The 22,815-nt window shown below is 34.4% G+C and overlaps 1 protein-coding gene across 3 annotated transcripts in view; it reads left to right on the top strand.

Moving 5' to 3' along the window:
* The first annotated feature begins 11,009 nt into the window (after window positions 1–11,009).
* Window positions 11,010–22,815, top strand: part of LOC149554947 (lipase-like PAD4) — a 40,790-nt gene continuing 28,984 nt past the window's right edge. For all 3 annotated transcript variants that reach the window (XR_016364436.1, XR_016364435.1, XM_089828963.1), the window contains exons 1-2: window positions 11,010–11,262; window positions 11,509–11,836. Coding sequence is in view for 1 of the 3 variants with exons in the window: in XM_089828963.1 (XP_089685089.1) it covers window positions 11,231–11,262; window positions 11,509–11,836 (360 nt within the window). In the remaining 2 variants the exon portion in view is untranslated. The remainder of the gene's footprint in view (window positions 11,263–11,508; window positions 11,837–22,815) is intronic.

Genomic DNA, 22,815 nt, shown 5'->3' with positions numbered 1-22,815 from the left:
TTGTAATTACTATTAATTAATATGAAATATAATTTGTAATTTTAAAATAATTTTAATTATATTATTAAATAACAATTGTAGTTATTAATAAATTAGTATAATTTTATTAATAATTTTATAATTATTATTTTGAATAATTTAATAACTATTATTTAATAGATGAATTAGTGTTATTAAGTTAGTTGTAAGTTGTGTAGTTTGGTTTAAACAGGGTTTTTTTATGTTAAATCAACTAGGTTTAATTAAACTATTTATTTTGAACTTATTAATTGATTTATCTAAGTGAATCAGATGAACTTCTAAGGTTACATTGTTAAATGATGTATGTAAATTGGAACCCTATTTGTATATCGAAAACTCTATAAATCATAACATGTTTGGTTACTGAACTCTTATGTTTGATAACGAATTGAACTATGAAACAATGTTAAAACAACTTTAAATTAATTAGTTGATTCGTCTGGGATTCTAGTGAGCTTGGAAACCATAGTGACTCTGGTAGAGAATTGGAAACTGAAACCCTGATTGTTATTTAATCTTTGTGTCTTGAAAACAAAAATGAAAACTTGAAAATCTATAAGTGAAAATTAAAATTATGTGTTCATGAAAACCTAATGAGATATGAAATGACTTTTGTATGTACTCTTTATGATGTGTGGTTTACTATTATGGGTTTCAGGGTTGACTAAGCTTTGACCAGTCATGATGTTTACCAGAGGCTTGGGAGTTTTGTTATGTGATGTCATGATAATATTTTGTACATGTTCTTTTATACCTAGCCATGGTGATGTGTCATGTGTATGCTATGATGAGTTTGATCAAATGTTTTGATGTGCTTTCCGGTTTCTAGTGTGGGACTAAGGTGAATGGTATGATTTTTCCTAATATAACCTTTTAGTCTTCGATCAATTATATTTGGGTTGCTTTCCAATTGCTTGCATAGGACTAAGGTGATTAAATGATTTGTTTTTTGTGATATCATGTTATGACATGGATTTGATTTACGTGTACTTGATATTGGATTAGTCCTATTAGGATGATCGTATTGGTGGAATCTATGATTATGATTAGTGATATTTAAGTGCTTTCAGTTGCTTGTTTAAGAATTTATGTGGGGTTTATAGTCATTTGAAATCTTTTTCTTTTTTGGGCTTAGGGTAGGTTTTTTGTATGTCATGTTGGGAAGTGGCTTGCAATGGAAGTTAAGGCCCTAAAGAGGCTGACGGGTAACCCATTGTAGGTTATTTCAATAAGTGATAACATTTCATTAAATAGGTTTAAAATGAATTAATAAGATATTGGTACCACAAAACATCAAAGACTACCACAGTAACCTTAGAGCTGACTTGTTAGGATGTCTTGTCTATACGAAGGATACTACGCCGCATAGAGACCGTGAGCCCAACAACGGCCGTATCTGTGTATTCCGCAAGCTGAGCGAACATGCCCATGATGAGTTTTTTGTTTCAATTAATCGATCTTTATAGCCAAACTTGTTTGAATTTTCAGAACGCGTTTTTCCTGGCAGTTGCATCGTCATTATCAATTGTTATATGCAATCTTATCTGGCAGATTGATTATTATTAACGTGACATCCTCAATTTCCTTCCACTTTCCCTGCACTTTATCTTTACACGGACGCTCAAGAGATCTTCCTCTGGCTTTTTTTCAGTTTTCCCGGATGCTGCAAGAGACCTTCTTCATGGGTTCTTTGATGCTGCAACACACCTTCCCCCTTGTGCAAACTGTTGCTCCCTTAAGTTCTCTCGTGTTTGAAACACTGGTACCCATTTTCAGTGAAAAAAGCGACCAAGTTTCTTTGAAACAGAAATTGAGCCGCAGATTGCTAGTTATGGATAAAGAGTTGTCCACCTGAGTTCCCATGTAAGTACGGGCTGGTGAAATCCCAAATCAGCCTACGATTTTGCAAGAAACTTTATGTTTTCTTACTGAGCTCAATTACATGTGCTTTTTAGCATCCTAGATGAGCTGAATGGAAGCTGAAGTTAGGTTTTTTGTTGTTGGGTAATCACAGTGACATTTAAAAACTAGGGCTTTTGTCCTTGAAGTTTTTGCCACTGACTTTCGTGGTTTACCCATGGTTCTAATTAGTTGAATTGTTGTTCCAGGTTCACTACTGGCCAGGAACTTGCAACTTTTGTTGCTTCATGTGGAATCCTGGACAAGGCTTGGCAAGAGATTCGCAGTGCTTCCGTAAATCATGTAGATAATTTTGTTGTGAAGGAGGACGAAGGTGTAGTATATGTGACTTTCCCTTCTCTGTATACAGTAGATTTCATTGTCAAAGATAGCAAGTATGGTGAGTGCAAGATACAGGATGGAAATACAGTCTTTTCTCACAACCTGAAGAGCAACGATGATTAGCCAGCTCTTGTTCACAAGGGAGCTCTCAAGCTTTTCCTCCGTATCCTGCCTGATTCTCTCAGACCCTCAAATTTTACACCTTTCATTAGCTCTTCTCTCCTTGTTCCCAAAACTGCTCCTCTGCAATTCTAGCACATTTCTTATCTTCAAGGCCAGATATTTTTTCATCAAGAAGGGTTAAAAGAGGCTTCACCAACAGATTGTAGGTGATCTCTTTTGCACTTGTGATCTGCTTAAACCTGAGAGGGATCTTTAATAGTTAATAGCTTTGTTTACCTGCAAAGATGTGCAAAGATGTGCAACACCTAGCTTTGTTTACCTACAAAGATGTGCATAACACCAATATTCAACACCTAAATTGTCATTAGGTCAAGGGAAAACTAGCCTAACTTATTACATAGTTTGCAGATTCGGACTGTGAGAGTACCCAACAAGCTCAAAATCTTCAACTTGGCAAAAGCTTCGCAAATTCTTGAAAAAGATTTGACAACAGTTACGCAACTTAGAAAATACAAAAATTTAAAATCTCTTAATGAATTTCAACTACAAGAAGATGCATGATTTTATAGCAAAAGCAACATGTGAAAACTGCATTTTAACCAGCAAAATACCGTTGTCTTTTGCATCTATAAAAATGGGAGAAATGTACTTGTGAAAACTTGCCCAGCAAAAATAATTGAGAATATTCGGCAGCTTGGAAAGTATTTGCAGGGTTTGCAAACTATGACTTATTATATAGTTGAAAACACTTTGCACATGCATTTATGGATAACATCAGCATTACAATCCCTTCAGATGATCTCGTTTAATTATTTTATATGTGGTGGGGAGGTGCAACAATTTTGGATATGATCCTTTGATGATTTAACGGCTTGGGGTCTTCTTGAGATTTGTTCCTTTGTTTGTCACATCAAATCTATGTTTTTGGGTTGCATTGATTTAGGTTGGTTCATGGGTTCAGTCAAAATTCATTTGGGGGTTGGGTTTGTTTTGAATTTGTCAACAGAAAGGCATATAGAATGTAGAAATATATACCTCTAGATTTTGATTGATTTTTTTGTTCGATAGAAATATATACATATTTATAGTAGTAATTGAGTTGAAAATATATTTTCACATTAATAGTCAAATATTAATCAACTGATATGTCATGATATGTATTAAACTTTTAAGCTAAAAAGGTAATAACATCAAAGTGTCAACAATCCACCACCATTGATCAACTATCATATGGGTCATTAAAAATATCATCATCATTGTCTAGAATAGACTTTACCTGACATGACAATCATTTGTGATTATGAGCTCTATAGATTGTAGTCTCAATAGACCATGAATGATATAACACCTTGATTACTATTATATCCACAACTCTTCATAGAACACTGTGACACAAAATACTCTTCATAGAACACTATGATCTCTCTTTTGATACCACTATCATTTGAAGTTTCCTATCACCCTCGTGATGGCTTCCTTGTACATTGTCTTTGTTTGGTGCCATATCACAAGGTCTCTGCGCATATTTTGAGTTATTTTGAGTTTTGGACCTTGAAGCATGCCAAGAATTTGGAGAAGGTTTATAGTATTCTTAAAGTAATGAACTGGCCCTAAGGTTTTTACACAGTTGCGACCCTTGCTCACTGTTATCTATAGTTTGGTGCTCCTACAGACTTGATAGAGTGTTGAAGGCAAGTTATAAATTTGATATGATAAGATATTGACTAAGTTGTTGATTCAGATTTAGGCTTGGGTTTAGACTTAGGCACGAGAATCACACTCATAGGTTTGTGAATTTTTTTCCCTTTATGATTCGTAAGGATTCATGTGTGTGTGTGTGTGTGTGTGTGTACCCTAAGGTTTTTACATAGTTGCGACCCTTATTGTTATCTATAGTTTGGTGCTCCTACAAACTTGATAGAGTGTTGAAGGCAAGTTATAAATTTGATACAATAAGATATTGACTAAGTTGTTGATTCAGATTCAAGCTCGAGTTTAGATTAGGCACATGAATCACATCCGTGGATTGTGAATTTTTTTTAACCTTTATGATTCATAAGGATTCATACGTGTATGTATGTATGTGTATATATATATGTATTTTTGTACACACACACACATGTATGTATGTATCTCTATATATAATGCACGCACACGCACACACACACAAGTCTGTGTGTGTGTGTGTGTGTGTGTGTGTGTGTGTGTGTGTGTGCATATATATATATATGCACACACACACACACACACACACACGTCTATATATGTGTGTGTGTGTACACACACATATGAATCCTCATGTGAATCACATTTCTATATTTGTGAATTTCATTTTTACCTTTATGATTTGTAAGGATTCATATGTGTATGTGTGTGTGTGCGTGCGCGCGTGCGCGTGTCCTAGTATTGTACAAATTGAGCTTGAGGCCTAGGTCTCATTCTCTATCGGTTCAACCAAGACCTTGCCCACAATCTATGGGTTCAACCCATTGAATTTGGTAGACTTTCACCACCAAATGCACACACACACACACACACACAAAATAAAATAAAAATACAAGAGAAATATGCATAATGCTTAAACTAAATCATTTCATAGTACGAATCTATGAATCCACTTAAAACTCACATTAAAAAATCATTTTCAATGAAGCTGAACCCATCTAAAACATAATTTGGCTTGTGGATCCTCATAGATTCGCATGGATCAACACTAGATCCTCTAGGATTTGTGCAAATCCTTGCAAGATTTGTCTTGATCCGTGTAGGGTCCGTGTTTTTACCTTATGGATTTGGACGGATCCATCCAGATACAACCTCTAGGGTACAAATCCAACAACTTATGATATTGAGAATTGAATATGTGAGGGTCTATGCTTTATATTAAACCTTCCATTTTCTTTGTAGCGTAGGAACTTGATGATTGTTTGTTGATGCCATTGTTTTGACAATCTATTTTTTATAAGGAAAAAGTCAAAAAATAAAAACTCAAATTCTTTGTTTGGATGCATTTGGTGGTGAAAGTCTACCAAATTCAGTGGGTTGAACCCACAGATTGTGGGCAGGGTCTTGGTTGAACCGATAGAGAATGAGACCTAGGCCTCAAGCCCAATTTGTACCATACTAGGACCTATGTTGCTCAAGATAATCTAGTAACAAAGCATCAAATCATAAGTGACAAACGCTCCAATCGAATCCTACTCTACCCATACAACTAACTAGGATGGAGAGTGTTTTAATGAAAGTTGTTTGATTCTTCATCAATGTGGATTGGTGTCTACATGATTGGGCAACAAAGTCATGAACAACAAAGAGGAAAGAAATGACAAATCTTATTATGCTGCATTAGTTGTTGTTGCATGCCATTAAACACTAATTACATTTATGTCAATAAATGTGGCAAGAGAAAAGTAAAAAGGCTACTCTTAATACATATTTTCTTGGATTGTTGTAAACAACCATGCATACCATTGCTTGGAATTGTGTATTACAAACTACTCTTATTATTATTTTGCTTGCAATGCAAATCATTTGCGTTTGTTGCCTAGAATCACATATAGACCTTTCCTACTAAAAAAATGACTTAGAGACCAATCATTTGAAAGTATAACAAATTGATATTTTTTAGATCTTAAGATTTGGCACACGACAATCAAAGATTACATCCATGTTATAAACATACTCAATAATTCACAACCATAACTATAGAGACCTAGAGGGAATAAAAAAGTGATCAACACATAGCATTTGTGATGCATTAGTTGTTGTTGCATGCCATTAAACACTTATTACATTTATGTCAATAAATGTGGCAAGAGAAAAGTAAAAAGGTGACTCTTAATACATATTTTCTCGGATCACTATAAACAACCACACATACCATTGCTTGGAATTGTACATTACAAGCTGCTCTTATTATTCTTTTGCTTGTAGTGCAAATCATTTGTGTTCGATGCCTAGAATCACATATAGACCTTTCTTACTAAAAACTAACTTAGAGACCAATCATCTGAAAGTATAAAAAGTTGATATTTTTTAGATCTTTAGATTTGGCACACGATAATCAAAGATTACATCCATGTTATAAACATACTCAATAATTCACAACCATAACTATAGTACCCTAGAGGGAATATAAAAGTGATAAGTGATAACATTTCATTAAATGGGTTTAAAATGAATTAATAAGATATTGGTACCACAAAAAGTCACTAGGGGGGGCAGAGTATTAAAAGATTGTTCACAATTGCTTCTGGATTAAAAGACTACCAGGGTAACCTTAGAGCTGACTTGTTAGTATGCCTTGTCTGTATGAAGGATACTGACATCACATAGAGACACCAGGAGGCCAGAGTATTAAAAGACTGTTAGGTAACCTTAGAGTTGGCTCATGCGATATCACTTGCCCACCTGCATAGTAGATTTCCTACGTGTCTATGTTGCCTTTGGGTTTAGTTGATTCTTGTGTCTTGGTACCCCTTCGAGATAGTTTGCTTTCAGGTGATTTCGTAAACCTAGATGTTGGTTTTGACTTTTGAGTTTGTTATCCTGTTTGGGACTTGAGTTTATCTCCTCAGCGCGGTGGGAGTGGACCTTTTTGGGTTTCATGAGGTCGGGTGGTAGTGCATTTTCTTATACCATTGAGATCTGACCGTTCGATGCTGTGGTTGGAGTTCCCTGTTTTGTACTCTCTTTCATTTTGTTCCTTATGTACTATGATGGATGGTTGTACTGTATTGTATTGTATTTTATTTCATGGATCTTAAGAGATGATGTTGTCTATTTTATGATGTATATTCTTTCAACCTTTCATACCCTGTGACTTGTACAGTGTATGATTGTGCATTTTGATTACTGCCAAGTGGCATTCAAGATAATTGTATCTTGTTTAAATGGGATTTGTACTTGTAGTTGTCATTTAAATGTGGAATTGTTTTATATTGATTTTAGTATTAATTAAACTTAAATGTGTTTCAACGTCATGGGGCCCTTAGGAGATTTTGTTTATGATGTTGTTGTGTATGTGAGTTAATGCTTCTGTTATATTTTATCTGATGTTGTTGTTTATTATCTTTAAAAAAGAATTGTTTGACAAACTTATTGAATCTTTAGATTATTTTCTTTTGGGTTCTCTAGTAGGGCATTACACTCTCTAACAAGAGAGTCTTCATGTTCTCTAGTCTCAAATAAGGAATGCTAGCAAATTTATTTTCACCTTCAAATCTTGTTCCTCGATTTTAACATTCTCAACATTATTTGTTGTTGCAACAAATCTTTACATTTCTTCATTTTCTTTGTTAGAATATATAGTAAAATATGAATTTACCTCAACACCTTTTTTTTTGTAGCTTTTGCTCCACCTACAAAATATTTCCCACTCCACTTCTACTGCAACAATCCTCATTAAAAAAAAATCTCCTCCTCTTTGCATTTCAATGCCTCGCAAAGCCTTAACACAAGTATTCAAACCTTTTAGGCCTCCAACACTTGAGCTACAATTACACTCCAACATTTATCCTTAGACCTACACCTATCAAACTAAATCCTCCTATTCTTGTTTTTAATTTAGAAAATGCGATGCACTGAATAACACCTTTTTTCTCACAAGCCTCTTCCTCTAACAACATATCAAACTAGTCAACTATGACAATTCAATAACTCTACAAGAATTTGTGGTGAGACATGTACTTCAATTGTCACTTAGATACCAATCTATGGAGAGATGCTCTTTAAACATACCAAATGTAATATTCTAAAACATTTACCATTCATTTACCACCACCATCAATACCCAAAGTGAATTATTCTAAGAATATACCAAGAAGATGCTATCATGTGAAACTCCTAGAGTTCGATCAAATGATTTATCAAATATTTTAGGCCTTGTTACATCACATATATTCATCAAAACATTTAAAACTAAAATATTGCAAAACTTAAATAATAATTTTTTGATTGATATAAGATTGGTTTTATATCCCATGATGCTCGTGCATAAATCAATCTCATAATTTTAATCATTTTTCAAGTCTGTAGGACATTAATTAGATTAGAGACTGAGATGAATCTTAAATTGCACACCCAACAATATACACCTTTATAGTAAACATAACAAAGAGTTCAAAAAAATACCTTACAATATCCTTCAAAATTAGATAAATTTAACTTTTTAAAACAAAGAATGAAACACCAGTTTAAAAGTAGAAATATATAATTTAATTAAAAAAATGATATTTTGAAGGAAGGAGCAAATGAGTTTATCAAAGTCTATGGAAACATAAATCATTTTGTTAATAATTTTTAATTAAAATATCATATTTCCACAATTCATGTACATGTTTGAAATTCTACTCGAATCTCTTGCATCCTAATAATAGATCATATAACTGCTGATATTAAAAAAGTAATTATATAATAAAACCCTTTAAAAAGACAAAATAAATTTTTTGAAGTTAATAATACCTAATCTGTCACATAAAATCACATAATAGATTATACAAACTATTACACAATCTAATCTAAAAACTTAACACAAAACAATCTAATTTAAAAACAAAACACTTGGGTTAACCAATTTTTTTTAATAACAAGAGCTCTGGTTGAGCTGGAGTCCCTGCCTTGTGAGTGTTAGAAAGTACAGTTCCAAAGCTCTCATATTGACATGACATAGAAATATGCTAGCAAATGTTTGATGGATTTGAATTTACAACTGCCCCTTACATTTGATTGAGAGCCTCAAAACATTTTGCCAAATCAATTTTTGCATACCCTACACATGACATTCCAGTTTGGTAAGGGTAGAGAAGACATTTGTGAACTTGCCTTGCATATTCCAATGATTTTGTGTTGTGACGAACGACTATAACGAGCTTGAAATTTTTGCAATGGTGTCGACATTCGAGGGATGTGGGCAAATAGGTTGTCCAAAACAATGTCAAAGATTGGAGGTCAAATACTTTTAGTTGGACTAAGATTAGCCATAATTTTTCTTGATTTTCATTTTGATTAATAAATGAAAGAAACACTCTAAGAAACCTTTTGCCACCAACACTTCTGCATATTTAGAAAAATATGTAAAATATTTTAAAATTAAAAATTATTCTAATTTTTTAATAAATTATTATTTAATATTTTAAAAATAAAAATACATACCATTTAAGATCACAAAGATGTTTTAAATATAAATAATATTCAAGATTTCAATTAAATTTTGATTTAATATTAAATTTAAAGTATAATGAAAAATAAATATAAAATTTGAATTTAACTATAAAAATAACATTCACATAAAACAATTCAAATAAATATTCATATTTTTAATTTCTATATCTTTAATAACTACCTTTCTTAAAAAATATATCATGCAATCTTATATAATACTCTTTTAACCCAAAATTATAAATAATAATAATAAAAATAACTTATGAAGAACAACAAAACAACCATAAGTGCAAAATGACAAAAAAGAAGAAGCAATATAATCTAAGAGTGCTTCACATGTCTCAATATTTCTAATGACTTATACGTTCCACTCGTGACACATCTTGTCATATCTTTTTTTTCGCTAATTTTCCATTTAAGAAATACAAATAACCCCAACAAATTTACCAGACCAATCAAAAATCAGAATTACATGTCAACATTGATTTCTTAAATCAAACATTGCACAAACTTTAGATTATGATATTTGTTTTCAACATAAATTAATACAGTCGAGCTACCGAAAACATTAGATCTTTGCCTTATATAAGACAGGGACTAATAATGACATGTAGATATTTTTTAAGCAATTGACAGTGAAGGTTTTGCAATATTGTTATAAGGATTATTTACTTGTGTAGCTTTGGAACATTGGATATTGCAATATCACAATTTCAATTTTATAGAAATATCTCCTACTTATGACGAAAGGTTTTCCTAAACAATGGAAAAAAATATTTTTTGGTATTCGAGATATTATACTATGGACACCATATATAATCGAAGGTAAGTCGAGTGGGGCCCAACATGTTATATTATGGTGACTGATCAGGAAAGTACTGTACATATTTCATAAATAGTGAAGTTCGGGGCATTGATCCGAAATTCTTTTTTGGGCCGTGGCCGACATATTATGGCCGACATATGGCCGACATATTATAACCCTAAAACGGTTTAATACTTATATAAAAGGGCTTAGGGTTGGGTATTTTTTATTATGTTGTGATGCGAAATTGGTTCTTGCGGCGGTATTGAGGTGTAAGGGATTACGGATTGTAATCAGGGTGTAATCACTGAATAAGATCGGACTTGCTGTTTGGTGGACGTAGCCCAAGAATTGGGTGAACCACGTTAAATCTTGGTGCTTTGTGTTCATTTCTGTGTGATCTATTATTTTTCGATTATTGGTTATATTTTGCATGTAGTTTTTATTTCTTTCGTGGTTTATCCTAACACAACAACGGCATGTTTGTGAGGTCTGCACGCTGAACGAACATGCCTCCCATGATGAGTTTTTTATTTAAATTATTTGAATTTTCAGAACGCGCTTTCCTGGCAGTTTCGTCGTCATTATCAACTGTTATATGCAATCTTATCTGGCAGGTAGATTGTTATCAACGTGACTTTCCTTGCACTTTACCTTTAGACGGACGCTCAAGAGATCTTCGTCCTGGGTTTTTTCAGTTTTCCCGGATGCTGCAAGAGACCTTCTTCACAGGTTCTTTCATGCTGCAACACACCTTCCCCCTTGTGCAAACTGTTGCTCCCTTAAGTTCTCTCGCGTTTGAAACACTGGCACCCATTTTCAGTGAAAAAAAGCTACCCAGTTTCTTCGAAACAGAAATTGAGCCGCAGATTGCAGGTTATGGATAAAGAGTTGCCCACCCGAGTTCCCCTGTAAGTACGGGCTGATGAAATCCCAAATTAGCCTACGATTTTGCAAGAAACTATATGTTTTTTTACTGAGCTCAATTACATGTGCTTTTTAGCATCCTAGATGAGCTGAATGTAAGCTGAAGTTAGGTTATTTTTTGTTGGGTAATCACAGTAACATTTAAAAATTAGGGCTTTTGTCCTTTGAAGTTTTTGCCACTGACTTTCGTGGTTTACCCATGGTTCTGATTAGTTGAATTGTTGTTCCAGGTTCACTACTGGCCAGGAACTTGCAACTTTTGTTGCTTCATGTGGAATCCTGGACAAGGCTTGGGAAGAGATTCGTAGTGCTTCCGTAAATCATGTAGATAATTTTGTTGTGAAGGAGGACGAAGGTGTAGTATATGTGACTTTCCCTTCTATGTATACAGTAGATTTCATTGTCAAAGATAGCAAGTATGGTGAGTGCAAGATACAGGATGGAAATACGGTCTTTTCTCACAACCTGAAGAGCAACGATGATCAGCCAGCTCTTGTTCACAAGGGAGCTCTCAAGCTTTTCCTCCGTATCCTGGAGAGTTCAGATTTCAACGAACGGGTAATATACCCATTAATCTCGTTCATTCGTCAGTCTCGCAGAATCGCTGTTTTTTTCCTCAAATTTTTAATTTATGATATTGGAGTTAAATTTAAGGAACTTCAGCCTAAGCATAACGGACTTAACGAGCATCATTTAGAACTGTAAGCTCGTATGAACAACCCAAACCGGGTGGAACATGCGTAATCGAAGTAGAGAAATATGACATGAATTAAGTGTAACAATAATATTAGACAAGCCATGAAAAAGCCATCACAAACAGCCCCACGGGTATAGCCTAGAGTAAACTGAGCACAACAGCGAGCCTAAATCACTATGGAATACTAAATGACTAGCAGGCAAACTCTAACATCGGACCCTACAAGGGTCCTGCTTCACAGATTCTGCAAAACTTCACACCACACTACTACACCTTTAATACTCGATTCCGAACCCCATTGGTCATTGACTCTATCTGAAACTCCCTTGCCAGAAATAGCCACTGCCCACACAAGCACCTGCCCGGCTCTCTCAGACCCTCAGATTTTACGCCTTTCATTAGCTCTCCTCTCCTTGTTCCCAAAACCACTCCTTTGCAATCCTAGCACATTTCTTGTCTTCAAGGACAGATATTTGTCATGAAGAAGAGTGAAAAGAGGGTTCATCAACAGATTGTAGATGATTAAAGGCTAACAATAAGAACGTGTGATCTCTTTTGCACTTTTGCTCTGCTTAAACCTGAGAGGGATCTTTAATAGTTTTGCTTACCTACAAAGATGTAACATAACACCAGCATTCAGTACCTAAATTGTCATTAGGTCAAGGACAAACTACCCTAACTTATTACATAGTTTGCAGACTCTGAGAGTACCCAACAAGCCCAAAATTTTCAACTTGGCAAAAGCTCGGCATATACTTGACAAAGATCTGGCAACAATTCAGCTACTTAGAGAGTACAAAAAATTAGAATCTCTTAAAGAAAAATGTTTCTTTTAATGAATTCCAACTACAAGAATGTGTTAACTTAAACATTGATATCTCGATTGAGAAGATGCATGGTTTTATAGCAAAAGCAACATGTGAAAACTGCATTTTAACCAGCATTCTATCTCCATCAACACATATACCGATGTCTTTTGCATCTATAAAAATGGGAGAAATGTACTTGTGAAAACTCGATCAGCAAAAATAATTGAGAATATTTGGCAGCTTGGAAAGTATCTGCAGAGTTTGCAAACTATGACTTATTATATAGTTGAAAACACTTTGCACATGCATTTATGGATAACATCAGCATTACAATCTCTTTAGATGATTTTCTTTAATTATTTTATATGCAGTGGGGAGGTGCAACAATTTTGGATATTATCCTTTTATGATTTAATGGCTTGGGGTCTTCTTGAGATTTGTTCCTTCGTTTGTAACATCAAATCTATGTTTTTGGGTTGCATTGGTTTAGGTTGGTTCATGGGTTCAGTCAAAACTTCATTTGGGGGTTGGGTTTGTTTTGAATTTCTCAACAGAAAGACATAAAATGCAGAAATATAAAACTCTTCATTTGATAGAAATATATGCATATTTGCAGTAGTAATTGAGTTCAAAATATATCACCACATTAATAGTCAAATATTAATCAGCTGAAATGTCATGATATATATTAAACTTCTAAGCTAAAAAAGTAATAACGTCGAAGTGTCAACAATCAACCAACGTTGATCAACTATCATATGGGTCATTAAAAATATCATCATCATTGTCTAGAATAGACTTTACCTGACATGACAATCATTTGTGATTATGAGCTCTATAGATTGTAGTCTCAATAGACTATGAATGATATAACAACTTGATTACTATTATATCCATGACTATTCATAGAACACTGTGACACAAAATACACTTCATAGATCACTATGATCTCTCTTTTGATACCACTATCATTTGAAGTTTCCTATCACCCTGGTGATGGCTTCCCTGTACATTGTCTTTGTTTGGTGCCATATCACAAGGTCTCTACGCATATTAAGAGTTGCTTTGAGTTTTGGACCTTGAAGCATGCCAAGAATTTGGAGAAGGTTTAAAGTATTCTTAAAGTAATGAACTGGCCCTAAGGTTTTTACACAGTTGTGACCCTTACTCACTATTATCTATAGTTTGGTGCTCCTACAAACTTTATGGAGTGTTGAAGGTAAGTTATAAATTTGATACAATAAGATATTGGCTAAGGTGCTGATTTGGATTCAGGCTTGGGTTTAGATTTAGGCTGTTGAATCGTAGCCGCAGATTCTTGAATTTTTTTTCCCTTTATGATTCGTAAGGATTCATATGTGCATATATATATATATATATATGTATATGTATATGTATGTATGTATGTATATGTATAGATGCATTATATATATACACAAAAAAAGAGAGAATACATAATTCTAAAACTAAATCATTTCATAGTATGAATCTATGAATCCACTTAAAACTCACATTAAAAAAATCATTTTTAATGAAGTTGGACCCACCTAAAACACAATTTGGCTTGTGGATTCTCATAGATTCGCGAGGATCCATGCTGAATCCTCTAGGATTTGTGCAGATCCTTGTGGGATTTGTCTCGATCCATGCAGGGTCTGTGTTTTTACCCTATGGATTCGGATAGATCCACCGTGGATCCGTCCAGATACGATCTCTAGGTTACAAATCCAACAACTCATGATATTGAGAATTGAATATGTGAGGGTCTATGCTTTATATTAAACCTTCCATTTTCTTTGTAGCATAGCAACTTGATGATTGTTTGTTGATGCCATTGTTTTGACAATCTATTTTTTATGTGGAAAAAGTGTAAAAACAAATACTCAAATTCTTTGTTTGGATGCATTTGGTGGTTAAAGTCTCCTAAATTCAATGGGTTGAACCCATAGATTGTGGGCAGGATCTTCGCTGAAACCATAGAGAATGAGACCTAGGCCTCAAGCCCAATTTGTACCATACTAGAACTTGGGGTTGCACAAGATAATCTAGTAACATAGCATCAAATCATAAGAGACAAACACTCCAGTCGACTCCTACTCTACCCCTATAACTAACTAGGATGGAGAGTGTTTTAATGAAAGTTGTTTGATTCTTCATCAGTGTGGATTGGTGTCCACATGATTGGGCAACAATGTCATGAACAACAAATAGGAAAGAAGTGGCAAATCTTATTATGTACACGACAATCAAGGATTACATCCATGTTATAAACATACTCAATAATACACAAACCATAACTATAGTAACCTAGAGGGAATACAAAAGTGATCGACACATAGCATTTGTGATGCATTAGTTGTTGCATGCCATTAAACACTCGTTACATTTATGTAAATAAATGTGGCAAGAGAAAAGGAAAAAGACAACTCTTAATACATATTTTCTTGGATCACTATAAACAACCACACATACCATTGCTTGGAATTGTGTATTATACACTACTTTTATTATTCTTTTGCTTGCAGTGCAAATCATTTTGTGTTTGATGCCTAGAATCACCTATAGACCTTTCCTACTAAAAAAATGACTTAGAGACCAATCATTTGAAAGTAGAACAAGTTGGTATTTTTTAGATCTTCAAATTTGGCACCCAATAACTCATGGATTTTTAGGAGGGGTAATTTATAGATGTGGCATGATTGAATCACTCAAATCGTGGACATTATTTGCGGCAATTGTCCAAGCCGCTTGTAAAGAAATTAAGGTAGTAGAGCAACTTCCTACATTAAAACCTTGATGGAAGTGTCTTATTTCCAAATCTTTACAATAGTTACCAATTCCAATGAAAATAGATATAATCCCATGCAACCACAACACAACAATTTACACGGGGAAAACTCTTTCGGGAGAACCCCCTACACTCCAAAAGTTGCCTAATATATTATTTAGAAATCAATAACAAATTGCAATATATTTGCAAAGCAAGCTTCTCATTACAGTATCACCAACTAGAGATCTAGAGGAAATTGAATAGCTATAAGTCTCTCACAAACCCTCCATCTCATGCACCTAATATATAGGAGATGCAATACATGAGACCATCAAATGGTATTACAAAACCATGTGCTAAAGACCACTTATAAAGTGGCACCCATCTTATCTCCAATCAACGATGCCTTTCTATGTGTTAAAACACACACCATGTATAACTCCCTTTTACAACTTATTTATGTATTCAACATGTTTTTACATTTCTTTATGTGGAGATCCAACTTTTAGACATTATAACCTATGATCCACTGAGTTTTTGGAATGGGGACATTTTAGGCGATAGGGATGTGTTTCTAATATGGATATGACTCAATACTCAAAGCCACAATTTAGGGGATGGAATGTTTGGGGACGACTAAAACAAAAGAATTTATATATACATATATAGAGAGAGAATTCAAATATATATATCATATTATTGATAATCCATTCACCATAGACATTTTAGAAGCTCAATACATATCAAATTAACAAAATTCAAATTCTTCAATTGTAAAAATATGGCGCACATATAGAAAAAATGTCCAAAGGCTCCAAGTTTCGTGCTTAAAATGACATAAAATATTGAATTGTAAACAATGGATATTCTATTATAACTAAAATCCTAAACAATAAATGATAACATAAAAGTCCAACTCCATAATCAACTGTCCATAATAATATTAAAATGTAAATGCTATAACTAAACTACTAAATAGCTATGTACCTCGGGGATGTGTCCTTGCCCGAAAAGCCAAGGTTTCCGAGACGGGGATGCCTCCGGGACGAGGGGACAAGTATGGGGCATCCCCTGCCGTCCCCAATTAGACAAAAAATGCAAGGGATGTTCCCGGTACTTGGGGACTTCTGGGAGAAAAAAAGTCGTTGTCGGTATGGAAAGGGAACGTCCAGAAGTCCTCTAACTGTACCACAGATGACCAACTGTCCCTGCTTTTTGTGAAGCTTAAAAAAACTTTAAAACAAAAAACTTTATTTTGTTTGTCCCTACTTGGTTGTCCAGTGGGCTCTGCCTCTCCAAATGCCCTAAAAGGTCAAAAAGGACCACATTGTGGTTGTTTTATCATTTGTTTGGTTTTGCCTGTGAAGTTGGAGTGTGTTGCAGCTGGCTGGGGTTTTCATTTTGTAAGAAGAGGTGTTTTTTTGCTTCCAAGAGCTTGAGCAGCAGTCTGCTTCATTTTTCTATATTTTGTTTTCTACGTTAAATTTGAACTCGATGATGAAACTTTATGGCAACCCTCTAGCCTTTGGGCATATTTTGATTTCCATATTTTAATGATATTGTTCACTGCTAAACTTATATTTAAATATTTTTGTTCACATATTGATATGCATATCGACAATTAAGTACTGAAATCGGTTATTATTTCCTAGATGGCATTCAACTGGTGTATGTTAAGGCTCTACAATGTTTGAATAACATGCTTTGTGCTTAGTTTCATACGAATGACATGTATATTTACAATTCTCAGTGCATATTTTAAAATTTCCCTATATATATAGCCGTCCCTATTTGCCATTCCCCCCACCTCCCCCCATCCCCAAAATCGCCAAAAAAATTTGCCCTAGTGGAAACCCATCTCACCATCCCCTTCCCGGAAACTAGAGGGGACATAACTAAATAGTAAACATAGAAGCTCACAATAATATATAGCTGTCCATAATTAGTAGATGGTATGTCTAAGAGTCTAAATCAAGTAAATTCGATGCCATAACCTCTACTTTCAAGTATTGTTCACTCCTTGACCAGCTGCTCCTATTGCTGCTCTTCTCCTTTTTGAATGTGAAATTGAATTTCTTTTTCATTTTTTGGTTATTTCATACTCATAATAGGTTTTGGTATTTGTCAAATGTGGTTTGGGTGTCTTTGGGGACTAGCCAACCTTTTTTACTAAATAAAAAATGTTTTATTTTTTAACATTGAGAGTCCAAAAATGGCTTGAGCCATAGAGGATGACTTGAAGTCCTTGTGATAGATAGGTGACCCTTAGCCGTTCCAGGACCTTTAGCCATACCTCTGTACCTTGCTGCTCTCAAAATGCCGTTTCCAAAATGTCCCCTTTTTTCAAAGAAAGAAAAAGAATTTGGGGATGGGAAATTCCCGTCCCCATGCCCTCATACCGTCCTTTGGATGGGTGCAGGGGAAATTTGGCAGTGGGTGCGTCCTTGTGGAGGATAGATTATAACTTTTGAATTGGGTGTCTGATTGATGAATTATTTGAAGCACCATAAAGCTTGTAACACACACTACCAAGCTGTAAGTGGCTACACTAGTTTTGGACACTTTTGGGTAGTGCCTTCAAAATTGAATGCATAATATTTCTTTGGCAACTTAAAAAATGAAAACTTTAATATCTTTAAATCTAGATATGATCATGCAACAAAAATTTATCTACATGCTTATGTAGCTCATCCAACCTTTTGGGAAAATTTAGGGTAAATCCATGCTCAAATGTAAACTTACTACAAATGGTAACCGTATCTAAATGCAAGGTTGAGACACATTTTTCTAGCAATCTCCTACTTGTGGAACACCTTGCAAGAGCATAGGGAATCCCTAGGGACCATGAGGACCATAGACTTTGAACACCATTTGAGCTTCTCCATGCTCACTACTTTCGAGTTAATAAATCTACAATATTCATCAATACCTCTACCTCAACCAGCTTTACCCTGCCATCCTTGATCATGTTTTTGTCAAAATGATACTAAACATCAATGTGCTTGGTTCCGGCTTGAAATGTCAAGTTCTTAGCTATGCAAACCATACTCTGTTTGTCATTGTAAATAGTCACTGCTCCTTGTTTTATTCCAATATTTTGAACACGATCTCTTGAGCCAAATGACTTCTTTACAAGCACGAGTAGCTGCCATTTACTCATCTTTAGTAGAGAACAATGCAATTGCAATCTATTACTTGCTCATCGAGTTGATTGCACCACCAAATAAGATAAACACATAAGTGCCGGTGATCTATTGTACATAAGCTCATCATTCCTCCATGGTTAAACCTAAAGCTTGCAACCCCATTTGCAAAACCTTCACCAAGTGTTGTGTCTTGTGAACCATTCATTAGAAAGCCCCTTAAGCTCATCAACCCAAAGCTTGCAACCCCATTTCCAAAACCTTCACCAAGTGTTGTGCCTTATGAACCATTCATTAGAAAGCCCCTAAAGCTTTAGGGGCTTTCTAATGAATGGTTCATAAGGCACAACACTTGGTGAAGGTTTTGGAAATGGGGTTGCAAGCTTTGGATTTAACTATGGAGGAAACTTTGTAGTTAAGTGTGTTCAGGCTGGAGTAGTATTGGGATGGGTGACCTCCCGGGAAGTCCCGGTGCTTCACCCTTGTGAGCATCACCTAGATCCAATGAGTGCTAAGTGTTCCATTTATTCTCATGAGAGATGGATTCATGTTGAATCACTACTCATAAAACATGGGTCAATGAGTTTGACTCAAAATCACACAGATAAATCCTAATATCAATATCACAATTTGACTTGCTGTGGAAATTATCTCCCACTTATCAAATTCTAGAGTCCCAAGCACCATGATAAAGAGAAAATCTTTAGATCTTACCCACTACTAATATTCAAACAATATGTTTCAAAATACTAAAAGGTCATGATCAGAGGAATATGGAAAAGGAAGTTGTTTGATATAGGCATGCATTTCAGCACTATCCAAAGTGGCTTGATATCAAACATATCATGATGAGCTTTCAGATCAATTCCCACTTCATTAATTGTGAAATATGAAGGATGTTACATGCGTAATAGAAACTGGTCCAGAAATCACTCAATATCTCTCAAATTAATGAAGAGTTCATTTGTATTCAATCAATCTGTGGATGATGCTGTAGCAGATGAGTACTTCCTTCCATAAAGACTAGGTTTGATATATGTTTAGCTAAAGAGTCTTTCCCAAAGTATGTGGCTCAATTATTATGCCAGCATCTATCCAATTTCGTTGTTGTGCATATTATTAATATGCAAGCAAATTTTATTCGGGACAAGATTTATTTGGAGACTGGGAATCAATTAAGAATCTCACTGGGATACCACATAATGCAAATTTGGGACAAATGCTAGCACAAAAAGCCACTGTACAGCAGGACAATATGTTGAAATTACCAGCTGCTAAGGAATTCTTTCCCGACACATTAGATTATTGGAGACTCAAAGATTGGATGGTGGATCAGAAAAATCCAAAATCTAAAGTACTTGAGAGTTAAAATTGCATGCAAGCAATAGGAACATACATATAACATAGAAATATTAGAAGATATGAGTGATATACGATATATTTCCTAAAACAGCCAACTTCAATATTGGTGTTTACTATCATGAATCCCAGGTATAGCTAATACTGCGATTCTTATAGCTTATCACGACCATGATTAGTTGGTTGGAGGGAAAGAATACTTTTTTAGGCTTATTCATTTCTATAATTTGGATGCATATCACAATGAAAGGAGGAATGTGCAAATAATCCACAGGAATCACTGAAACTCAGAATCACGAGAAGACCTGCGGAAGAGAAGCATCATGCTCTTACAACGACACCAGAGATTTTATTGCAAGGGAAAGATACAGGCATAATCGGCATCCTAAATAATCTCAAGGCACTTACTAGAAAGGGAGTATGCATTTGACAAACTATGATAAGAAGCAAGTTAAACATTGATGGTAAACAGAGATTATGGTTATCCAAAGAATTGCATAGGCTATTCAAACTCCAAGCTGACAACATCATTGGCAATTTAGGGACAAGTGTGATGTTTCATACTGGATGAAGACAACACCATCCAGCACCTAGCATCCACGTTGCTAAGGAGACAGGACAAAATAAAATAAAATGGAAGAATCAGCCATTTAAAATTCCTGTGCGACAATAAAGACAAAGAAAGAAACAATGACAGAGAAAAAGCTTTTTTGAAACATTCATCATTGGTGGAGTTGTGTGGAATTTCATTAATTTCACGAAGGGGAAAACAAAATTTCACAAAAATGAAATAAGTATATATACACCTTTGGTTCTCAAATATTCACATGTGGAAAAAATATACTTCCATAATTCACATATGCAAGGATATCGCCGGTAATCTTCCAATGTTTGATATAATAACAAATTTATAAAAGTTTGATATAATAAACTTTAAAACTGAATGGGGATTATTTAAAAAAAAAAATTTAAAAGAAAAAGGTCACACCCTTTCGTAAATGAAAGGACACCTCATTTATATATGTTGTTAAAGCATGTAGCTTCGGTCTAACATTAACTGTGATCAGCATATATACATATGTATATATGTACAACAGTCTGATGCACATACTGTTATATATATATTATTGCTGTATGTGAATCAGTGCACAGTTGAAACCTATGATCATATATATATTTTCTAAGATCATTTAAGGCATGATCGAAAATTATTTTGGTTCCTTTGATATTTAGATCACTATCGATCTTTACTTTATATCGGGCTGCAAATCATAATGTTTGGTAATACATTGCTAGACTTGTGTTAAGTTTGTAACAAATCGGGCATGATTAGTTAACACTAAATAGGTATGAGGATGAATGTCCATGTCTCCATTTGAAGACAGGATCATTCACACCCACTCCCTTCCACGGGATATGTATACTTGATCCACTCGAATAAACAAGGCATTGAAATCAATTAATGCTAGCATATCAAAGGATTGAAGGACATTTCAAGTTCAAGGATATTATATCTTCTTTGTTATCTCTATGCTAACTTCTACAGATTTTGGAGCAAATCTATCCTTTGTAATAGTGTTCATACCTACAGTAAAATTGTGCATCAGCAAGCCATGAATTTGAAATCTAGTAAGAAACTTTACATGCTATCAGAGCCTTGTTAAGGAGAGATCTCATTAAGTTCAAGAGTTCAGATTTCACATTAAATTACTGTCTCTCATTTCTTTGCCAGATGACAAACATGTTAAGATTCGAACACCATCTTACAAGTGCTGATAACTTGGAATCCTGGAAACTTCGTATAACAATGTTATTTAAAGAAAACAAATTGGAATCTTTTGTAAGAGAAGAAAAAGAAGAACCTAAAGATGATCCAAAAAAGATTGAGTGGATAGAAAATAATGAGAAAGCCATGAAGATAATTGTGGATGCAGTTCGAGATCACATAGTGCCTATTTGGCAAAACATGCTACAACATATTGCATGTTTAAAGCTCTTGAAAATGCATTCATAATAAATAACACTGGTAGAAAACCTGCTCTTAAAAGACAAATGAATAATATTAGTGTGAATAAAGGAGAAGCAATGAATGCCTTCTTCATGAGAATCATAGAATTGAGAGATCAATTATCTTCTATTAATTATGAGATTGACAACCAAGAGTTATCACTAATAGCGTTAGGACTACCAAATTCTTGGGAGTCTTTTTGTACAAGTGCAAGATCTAAAATCCCTAAACTAGATCGATTGAGATCTGATTACCTTCAAGAAGAATCGAGATTAATCATTAAAGGAAAACATAAAACCTTAGATGAAGACATTCAAGTTCTTAACACCAACTTTCATAAGAAGGGAAAGAAGAAGAACAATTAAAGGAAAAGAAACTTTCATGGAAAAGGACAGTCAAAACAGAACAAAGACTTGTCCAAAATTCAAATGTTTTAGATGTGATCAATATGGGCATTATGCACTAAATTGTCCTGATTGATCTAAATTCAAGCGTCATTTGCCAAAACTGATAAATCAAATGAAGATCATGAATCTGAGAAAAATGCCTTCTATTCAACATTGTCTAGTTAAATATCAACCAAACCTAATACTTGGATAGTTGACAATAGATCTTCAAGACACATCACTGGATATCAGGATAACCTAGAAAGCATGCAAATAGAAACGGATGAAAAAGTTACAATTGGTGATGATTTTGCACATTTCGTAAAAGGAATTAGGACCTCCACCATCAAATTGAAATCCATAAA

Source organism: Cupressus sempervirens, chromosome 5 (genome assembly GCF_028749045.1).
Source record: "Cupressus sempervirens isolate cs-2001-9-10 chromosome 5, ASM2874904v1, whole genome shotgun sequence".
Taxonomy (NCBI): domain Eukaryota; kingdom Viridiplantae; phylum Streptophyta; class Pinopsida; order Cupressales; family Cupressaceae; genus Cupressus; species Cupressus sempervirens.
Note: the sequence above shows the minus strand (reverse complement) of the source record. Positions and strands in the feature narration are given on the sequence as shown.